The sequence below is a fragment of the Microtus ochrogaster genome, chromosome 6, assembly GCF_000317375.1.
Source record: "Microtus ochrogaster isolate Prairie Vole_2 chromosome 6, MicOch1.0, whole genome shotgun sequence".
Classification (NCBI taxonomy): Eukaryota; Metazoa; Chordata; class Mammalia; order Rodentia; family Cricetidae; genus Microtus; species Microtus ochrogaster.
Window position 1 is genome coordinate 30,230,321 of NC_022013.1, and position 10,001 is coordinate 30,240,321.

At 39.3% G+C, this 10,001-nt stretch overlaps 1 protein-coding gene across 1 annotated transcript in view; it reads right to left on the minus strand.

The window, feature by feature from the left end:
- Positions 1-7,797, minus strand: part of Crb1 (crumbs 1, cell polarity complex component) — a 241,606-nt gene extending 233,809 nt beyond the window's left edge. The window contains exon 1 of the mRNA XM_026779634.1: positions 7,761-7,797. Within this exon, the coding sequence (XP_026635435.1) occupies positions 7,761-7,779 (19 nt within the window). The 5' untranslated portion in view covers positions 7,780-7,797. The remainder of the gene's footprint in view (positions 1-7,760) is intronic.
- Between the last annotated feature and the right edge of the window lie 2,204 nt (positions 7,798-10,001).

Sequence of the window (10,001 nt, forward strand, 5' to 3'; positions counted from 1 at the left end):
ACCAGGATGGAGGGGGGAGGACATTGGACTTTCCACAGGGCAGGGAACCCTGACTGCTCTTCAGACTCGAGAGGGAGGGGGAGAAGAGTGGGGGGAGAGTGGGAGGAGTGGGAGGCTGGGAGGAGGCGGAAATTTTTTTTTCTCAATAAAAAAAAATCTTTAAAAAAAAAGTATTCTGCTATACTCATAGATGTGTGCCTTATTCCGTCACTGCAAAGATGCTTCCTCTGTAACAGATGGAAACAGATACAGAGACCCACAGATAAACATTGCACAGGGAAAGATCTTTGAACACACAGTTATCTCCCCAGACTAAGAAAGACAAACATGGTATGTACTCAGTCATAATTGGATATTAGACATAAAACAAAAGATAACCAGCCTACAGTTCACAACCCCAGAGAAGCCAGGAAACAAGCAAGATCCTAAAAGAGACATACAAGGATCCCTTTGGGAAGGGGAAATGGACAAGCTCTGAGGAGCAAATTGGGAAGTAGGGGTAGGGGGAGGGTGAAAGGGGACTTGGGAGAGGAGGAAGGGAGAGGGAAGAGTACAAGAGGGATTGGGGAAGGATTGAGAGGGAGAGAAAGGAAAGAGATATCTTGATAGAGGGAGCCATTATGGGGCTAGTGAGAAACATGGCACTGGAGAAATTCCCAGGAATCCACAAAGATGACTCCAGCTAAGACCCTAAGCAATAGTAGGGGGTACCTTAACTGTCCTTCCCTTTAATCAGATTGATGACTACCTTCATTGTCATCATAGAATCTTCATCCAGTAACTGATGGAAGCAGGCACAGAAATCCACAGCTACGCTCTGGGACTAGCTACCAGATTCCAGTTGTAAAGAGAGAGGAGCAGTAATATGAGTAAAGGGGTGAAGACCATGATGGGGAAACCCACAGAAACAGCTGACCTGACCTGGTGGGAGCTCACTGACTCTAAACTGACAGCTTGGAAACCTGCATAGGCCCGAACTAGGCCTTCTGAATGTAGATGAAAGTTGTTTGGCTTGGGCAGTTTGTGGTATTACCTGCTGTGGAACCAGTATTTATCCCTAGTGCATGAACTGGCTTTTTGAGGCCTACTCCCCATGGAGTGATACCTTGCTCAGTCTAGATACAAGGAGGAGGTCCTGGCTGAAGTGATTGACAGACTTTGTTGACTTGGCCTCATCCTCTCTAAGAAATGGATAGGGAGTGGGGTGGGGAGAAAGTGGGAGGAGTGGGGGAAAGGTGAGAGGAGTGGGAGGAGAGGAGGGAGTGGGAACTGGAATTGGTATGTAAAATAAAAAGATTGTTTTAATTAAGAAAGGAAAAAATATAAAATGGGGTATCTCCATCAAATCCCTTCCCTCAGAGATCAGGGAACTCCATGGAAGAGAAGGCAGAAAGAATGTAAGAGCCAGATAGGATGGAGTACGCCAGGAGAGCAAGGTACTCTAAATAGATAGACTGGCCAAGGCTCTCATGAACTCATCAACAGTGAAGTAGAAAGCTCCATGGTTCTGCATCAGATCTCATGCATATATTAATGTAGTATGATTAATAAAAACCCAGAGACAGATGCTGGGTTTCAACCTGAAGACCAGAAAAGAAAAGCAGCTATCCACTGGCTTTTGCCAATTTGTCCAAAATTGGTGATCCTACCTCTGGAAATCCCTAGAATGAGACTCAGAGTAGGTGGGGTGACCAGACTAGGAGAATTCTGGAAAGACAAAAGGCAGGAAATCAGTCACAAGCAAGACACAGAGGAAGCAAATGAGAATGCCTTACTGAGGAAAGGTACCAAGTCACATGGTAAACACAGACAAGAATTATGGGTGAATTTAAGTCATAAGTACTAGTTAGCAATAAGCCTAAAGAATAGGCCAAATGTTTTATAAATAGTATAAGCTTTTGTGTGTTTAGTTGGGACTGAATGGCTGCAGGATTGGGTGGGATAGAAACTTTTTTTCTACAAATGGCACCCAGTGTTCAGCAACTACATCCACATAAAACCAGAGAGAGATTGGGAAGGGATTCTAGACACAAAAGAACAGAGTCAAGCTTGGCTTCTTGGTAGGAGCATTTTCTTGGGTGGACTCTGTTTGCAGCTCCTTTATGAGAGGCTTCCTGCTGGGCAGTGGTGGCAGAGACCTTTAATCCCAGCACTTGGGAGGCAAAGGCAGGCAGATCTATATGAGTTCAAAGCCAGTCTGGTCTACAAGAGCTAGCCCCAGGACAAGCTCCAAAGCCACAGAGAAACCCTCTCTCCAAAAACCAAAAACCAAAACCAAGCAAGCAAGCAAAAACAAAAAACCAAAAACCCAAAATAAAACAAACAAACAAACAAAGAAACCCAAAAGAGGCTTTCTTACTCAGTGTTAGTGGCAAAAACCACATCGCTCTTTTAAGCTTAAACAGTGTTTATAAGCAGCTGGCAGCATGCTCCTCGGTGGTGGCATGGACCTAGAAGCTCCAGAGAGTTGTGGCAATAAACATGGCTATTTTCAGTACCTCCACCATGAAACTAGACTCTCAGGAAGACAAGGAATGAGGTGGAGACAGCCTCCAAAGCTGCAGCTTTAATCCTAGCCACATCATTTAGCAGATTAAAGACTTATGTGCTCAGAAAAAGATAGATATATACAGTAAAGACAGATTTAGACAGAAAAAAAAACCCTCAGTGTTTTACAATGTGTTTAAAAATATATGTAGGCTTGGAAGTAAAAAGAAAAAGAATAGAGGAAGTACTTTAAAAAGAAATAGAGTAGCTGGGAGTGGTGGTATATGCCTTTAATCACAGCACTTGGGAGGCAGAGACAGGTGGATCTTTGTGAGTTGAAGGTTAGCCTGGTTTACAAAGTGAAGTTCAGGACATCCCAAGATACATAGAGAAACCCTGTCTCAAAAAACCAAAAATTAAAATTAAAAATAAAAGAAATAGAGTTAAACAAAAAAGGCACATGAGGATGGAAAACACAGAAAATCTGGATACTGTATGTTATTGTGTTGTCTTTGAATTGCTTCACTGCTGTGGAAGGAGCAACAGCTGCTAAAAGACATTTGATTATAAATCCTGCTGGATTAACCCAACCTATATATTTTGAAAATGACTTGACTTCAAAATATAAGTCAAAGACATATTGTTTGGAGAAGAGATTTTGCTTTTGTTTCCACAAGAAATAAGAGGCTGTGGATTCATTCTGGGTTAAGAAAAATCAGGGTTGATTGAGGAAAACCCCCCTGAAAAAGCTCTGATAGGAGCAGATGGCTCAGATGATCCAAAATCTCCGAGTGCCTCTGTTGCAGTTTCCTCTGAGTTTACATCCAGAATAGCTTCAAGGTAAATGGTTGAGGTGATCCAGCCTCATAGAATACTCCAGTAAGGATTTGATCATAATCCTAATTCTCAGGGTCCTCCAAAGATCACCAGCACCCCCAACTAGCAAGAAGTAGCCTAAAAAACTCAGCCCATACTCCCAAAAAATCGATTGTGGATGTTTGTTTTTGTTTAGCATGTTGATTACTAGTTGTTATGAATAATGGTCAAGAAAAATGTTAAACAAAGGAGATTAGATTTAGGGTTCTTGTTCTGAAAAGAAAAAAGGGGAAATGCTGTGGGATAATGTTCTTGTACACTGTAAATATTTGTCACTTGTATTGATTTAATAAAATGCTAACTGGCCAATAGCCAGGCAGGAAGTATAGGCAGGGAAAACAGACCAGGAGAATTCTGGGAAGAGGAAATGCAGAGTCAGCCATCAGCAAGACACAGAGGAAGCCAGATGAGAAGGCCCTACTGAGAAAAGGTACCAAGCCACATGGCTAAATATAGACAAGAATTATGGGTGAATTTAAGTCATACGAGCTAGTTAGTAATAAGTCTGAGCAATACACCAAACAGTTTATAATTAATATAAGCCTCTGTGTGTTTATTTGGGACTGAATGACTGAGGGACTGGGTGGGCAAGAAACTTCTTTCTATATATTATAGCTTTCAGCTTAGTACTTTTTATGGGACTTCTAAGTATGTGAACAAGTGGGTCTCTGATTCTTGAATGTGCTTTTAAGGATCCTTTCCTTTAGCTGCCTTGCCTTGTCCAGCCCTGATCTTATTATGCTTTATTTTACCCAAAAAAAGAATAAATAAAAACACATTTAAATAAGAAAAGAAGTTCAAGTAGATTATTTATTTCAATTTACTTACTGATTGCTGACATCTAGAAATTCTACTAGTTATTAAAATACAATAGTGTAAGAGATTAATACAGGTTTTCCTAAACAATTTTTGTCTGATAGGTGAGCTAGATAAGCAACCATACAATATCTTGTATTAGTTTATCTTTTGGTGCTATGCTATGATAAAATGCCTGGTTTAAGTGGCTTAGGGAGGAAAAGGTTTATATTGGTTTTACAGTTCCAAAAGGAGAACATCCATTAGGGTTTGGAAAAGATGACAACAATTAGGAAGGCTTGGCATCTGCAGCAGAAAGATTGTTGATAACATTGCATCCACACTCATAAAGCAGAGAGAACAGAAAGTGGAGTCAGGCTATAAAACCTTCAAGCCCTCCCTTAATGGTGTACATCCTCCAACAAGGCTTTATGTCCTAAAGGTATATAACATTTCCAAAACTAGAAATTATATGTATTCCCTGCTAAAATCACTACCTAGATAATGAACAAATATTGTCTCATGATCTTTTTAAATCTTTTCTTTCACCATACCAACTCAAACAGCATAATGAACATCTTTCAAACACTTATAATGTGATATTTGATCATATAAAAATAAATAGTGTTTGAAATGTACTTATTGAGACTCATTTATACATTTATCATTAGTCTCTTATTTTAATATTTTTTTATATTTATTTATTTTTTTTATTAAATTTTATTATTCAATTAAGGATCTCTGCCTCCCCCCCCCCCCACCGCCTCCCATCTCCCTCCCCCTTCCCCGATCAAGTCCCTCTCCCTCATCAGCTTGAAGAGCAATCAGGGTTCCCTGACCTGTGGGAAGTCCAAGGACTGCCCACCTCCATCCAGGTTTAGTAAGTTGAGCATCCAAACTGCCTAGGCTCCCTCAAAGCCAGTATGTGCAGTAGGATCAAAAACCCATTGCCATTGTTCTTGAGTTCTCAGTAGTCCTCATTGTCCACTATGTAAGTCCGGTTTTATCCCATGCTTTTTCAGACCCAGGCTATCTGGTCTTGGTGAATTCCCGAAGGATCATCCCCATTGTCTCAGTGTGTGGGTGTACCCCTCACGGTCCTGAGTTCCTTGCTCATGCTCCCCCTCCTTCTGCTCCTGATTTGGACCTTGAGATTCCTATCCAGTGCTCCAATGTGGGTCTCTGTCTCCTTTCATCGCCTGATGAAGGTTAATATTCAGGAGGATGCCTATATGTTTGTCTTTGGATTCACCTTCTAATTAGCTTCTCTAGGATCGCGAATTATAAGCTCACTTTCCTTTATTTATGGCTATCAGGGAAATGCAAATCAAGACAACTTTAAGATACCATCTCACACCTGTCAGAATGGCTAAAATGAAAAACACCAATGATAGCCTATGCTGGAGAGGGTGTGGAGAAAGGGGTACACTCATCCATTGCTGGTGGGAATGCAAACTCGTGCAACCACTTTGGAAAGCAGTGTGGCGGTTCCTCAGGAAATTCGGGATCAACCTACCCCTGGACCCAGCAATACCACTCTTGGGAATATACCCAAGAGAGGCCCTATCATACAACAAAAGTATATGCTCAACTATGTTCATAGCAGCATTGTTTGTAATAGCCAGAACCTGGAAACAACCTAGATGCCCTTCAATGGAAGAATGGATGAAGAAAGTATGGAATATATACATATTAGAGTATTACTCAGCAGTAAAAAACAAGGAATTCTTGAAGTTTGCGTACAAATGGATGGAAATAGAAAACACTATCCTGAGTGAGGTAAGCCAGACCCAAAAAGAGGAACATGGGATGTACTCACTCATATTTGGTTTCTAGCCATAAATAAAGGAAAGTGAGCTTATTTTAATATTTTAATACTGGTACTTACTATGTGAATATGTGATATGATTATTTATTCATCTGTTTTTGTACCCAATGAGTGTCTTCCTGTTTGTGGTTATTTAAAATAAAATGAAAATAAATTTTCATATATGAGGTTGTGAGGACATATTCTCTTGTTTCTTCTCCATTAGGTTGGAATAGTTATCTGGTACACGATTTTTCATGTCTATGTGCTGTGGGACAATGGTCTTATACCCTGTAAAGATTTGTCACTTGTATTGGTTTAATAAAATGCTCATTGGCCAGTAGTCGGGCAGGAAGTATAGATGGGATGACCAAAACAGAAGAATTCTGGGAAGAGGAAAGGCTCAGTCTGCAGTCATCACCCAGACACAGAAAAAGCAAAATGAGAATGCCTCACTGATAAAAGGTTCCAAGCCTCATGGCTAACACAGACAAGAATTATGGGTTACTTTAAGATGTAAGAGTTAATAAGAAGCCTGTGCTAAGAGGACAACCAGTTTATAATTAATGTAGACCTCTGTGTGTTTCTTTTGGGACTGAATGGCTACAGGATTGGGCAGGACAGAAGCCTCTGTCAACATTGATGTGTGGAAATTACTCAGCTATTATCCATAGCATTTATACTATTTTGCATCCTCACAGAGAGTGTTTGGGATTTTTAGTTGACCCATATACTCAATTAGATGGTTTTATTGAGACTGGCCCCCATGGGTTCATATATCTGAGAACCTGGTCCCTAGTAGATTGAACTATTTTGGAAAGGTTGGCAACTGTGGCCTTATTTGGAGGATGTATGTGTCGCTGAGTGTGAACTTTGTTCCATCTTCCTGTCTTCTTCTTTGGATCAACATGTAAGCTCTCAGTTATTTCTCCTATCATGACTTTGCTTTGCCACCATGGACTGACCCTGGCCCTCAGAAACTGGAAGTCTAAATGAGACACTTTCTTTGATAAGTTGCCTTGGTCATGGTATCATACCACAAGTGAAAATTATCTAATGCAGTCACTGTCTTAGTTAGGTTCCCGTTGTTGTGCTAAGATTCCAGAAGCAACTGAGCCCCATCCTAGCAACCTGTGGAGGAAATGATTTATTCCATTTCCACTTTCATGTCACAGTCTATCCTCAAAGAAGTCAGGGCAAGAACTCAAGACTGGAACCTGGAAGTAGAACTGAAGCAGATGCCATGGAGGAATGCTGCTTCCTGGTTTTATTCTTGTGATTTGTTCAACCTGATTTGCTATAGCACATGGTGGCACTGTCTACAATGAGTTGAACCCTATCACATTAATCAGTAATCATGAAAATGCCCTATGGGCTTGCCTGCAGACCGATTTTAGGAACACATTTTCTCAATTGAATGTTTGTCTTATAAAATGACTCTAATTTGTCAATTTTACATAAAAAACAACCATCATACTTACCAACACTTGATATAGTATCTGTGTATATTCTATTATTATAATATAATGTCTGTGTATATTCTATTATTATAACAAAATTAAACAAAATATAAAGATCTATGTACTTATCTTCTAATGAAGTGCCGTTTCAAATGTCTTCTTACATATATTCTATGGTGCTACATATTTTATCATTTTATTAGCTTTTCTTAAAATATTCTAGATGTAGGTTCTTTGTCAGTTACATATTTATAAACTGCCCCCTCCTTATGTCTTTTGGGAAAAAGTTAAAACTACTGATGGTCTAGGATGGAAAACAGGCTAAGAGCACTTACTGTTCTTGCAGAAGAACATCCAGTTTGCATGTGGACTACTTCACAACTCTCTATACCTACAGCTCTGGGGCAATCCAGTGCCCTCTTCTGGTCTCCACATGCAGCAACATTCATAAGCACATATCCACACAGACACAAGGCACACCTATAAACAACAAAAGAATGTTGATGAACATCTAGGTTGTTTTCACATATTGATACTAATAATAGTTCTTTACATAACAGTGATGTGCAAGAGTCTATGTGACATATTGATTTGGGTTCTTTGAGTAAATACTCTGGCATAAAATAACTGATGTATATGGTAGATCTAATTTTAGCATTTTGAGGAATCACCATACTGAATCCCAAACTGGATGACTAGTTTACATTCCCAGCATCATTATATAAAGCTATCTAATATATAAAGGAACATGCCATCTGTAGGAAGGTGCATGAAAGTGGGTATTAAGTCAGGCTCAGACACATATTGTATGTCTTCTCTCATTTGTGGTCCCTAGATTGCAAATATGTTTATAAAGTCATCAATGTACACATGACACAAGAGTAGACAAAGGCAGTAATAGGAAGAGGGATGCATGGATTATACTCATTACTGATTAAGTCTGAGTCACCCATGCATCAGTGTCACATTAAGGAAAGATATGAGATCACTTCCCCCTTGGAGTCATTTAACCAAGAGTGAGTCCAGATTTGAATTCTCAATCTCATGTTCTCTGTTCAGTGTGTGAGCCTGACTCTGGGTCTACCTTTAGGCCCCCTTGTGACTGTTTGTCCTTTTGTTTCTGTCTTGTGTGTGTCTGTATGTGCTATGTGCCTGTCCCTAACAAGAGTTTTTGCTCTGTTTTTATTGAACAGCATAGGAAGCAACACATGGGGGAAGGAACAGGGTACGTTACAGAAACCTTTAACAGAGTTTTACAGGGGATTAACTCGCTGGTTTCAAAAGATCTCAAATGACTCAGAAAGCAAACATCATTGTTTATCAAGCAATATCCATAAATGATTGCTTTCATCCTTTCTGGTAAAGAGATGTTTCAGTTTCTGTATTTGCTGCTTTCAGCAATCGATGTACATGTATTATTCTGGGTCAGGGGCACAGAGGAGTAAGATTATGGCTATACATTAGCTTAGGTTGTAAAAGTCGATTACATGGGAAAGACAAGTCAAGTAAGGTTAGTTTTTACTTTGTTCTCTTAACGGAAGGTGTAACAAATAGTTTGAGTATTCAGTATGCTAGCAATTTTAAGTTAGTTCAAAATGTATTAACTCTGGCTGTGAGGGCCAGCAAAAGTTCCAGTCTCTTAGAATGTAAATTATACTTTCAGAATATTGTACTGCCACAGAGGAAGGAAGGGGAGAGCACAGAAGTGCTAGTAGGAGTGTACTCCAAGTTCGTTATATATTTTATTAACATGTTTACCAGTACCATATACAATGTATATATACTAATGGGGAGGAGTAGTTCAATATGCAATCTATTTACTTATGTATCTGAATCTATAGTAATTTGAAGACAGCTTTGCAATACTGATTCTTCATTTTGCGATTATGGTGAATTCCCCACCTTTTCTGCATGCACGAAAACTTAATCTCCAGAATAGAGACTGGCATGAGAGCTCTGCCTTCATGAATTAACATGACTTAAAAGGTTTGAGTGAAGAATTTTAGGACTTTTACAAAACCGTTCTGTCACTTATCACAAGAGATATCTCTTCCTCTGTGTTAAGAATGGGGGATGGGAATGGGCCCTTACAGGACACTGAATGCCAACACTTCCATTTTGGTTTTTTCACACTCTAGAAATGTGAGAAATAAAATTACATAGTTAATAAATTATCCAGTATGGAGAGCCTCGTTATCCATAGCAGAGGGTCTAGGTGAGCAGTCTTCAATTATTTGGTTATTTTTCTGAGTCTGTCTGAGAGGTCAGAGAACAATTACTGTTGAGTCAAATCTAACCAATGTTTGGCCTTCGTGTAGTATGGTGTAAGAGAATGTTTACATCTTAAGCTTTTAAAAATGCAGAAAAGGTGAAAATACAAATGATTAATAACTGGCCTTAGAAATTTTTTTAGCCTGATTGAAGAGAATTTGCATACAAGTTGACCATGATTAAAATTCATTTATATCTTCATGTTATTGAAAAGTATGTTTATTAAAGTAGAAATGTCACATTCTGGTCACAATACAATTGTTCCATAGATATTTAATTGAATCAATGCATAAACCTTTTTTCAT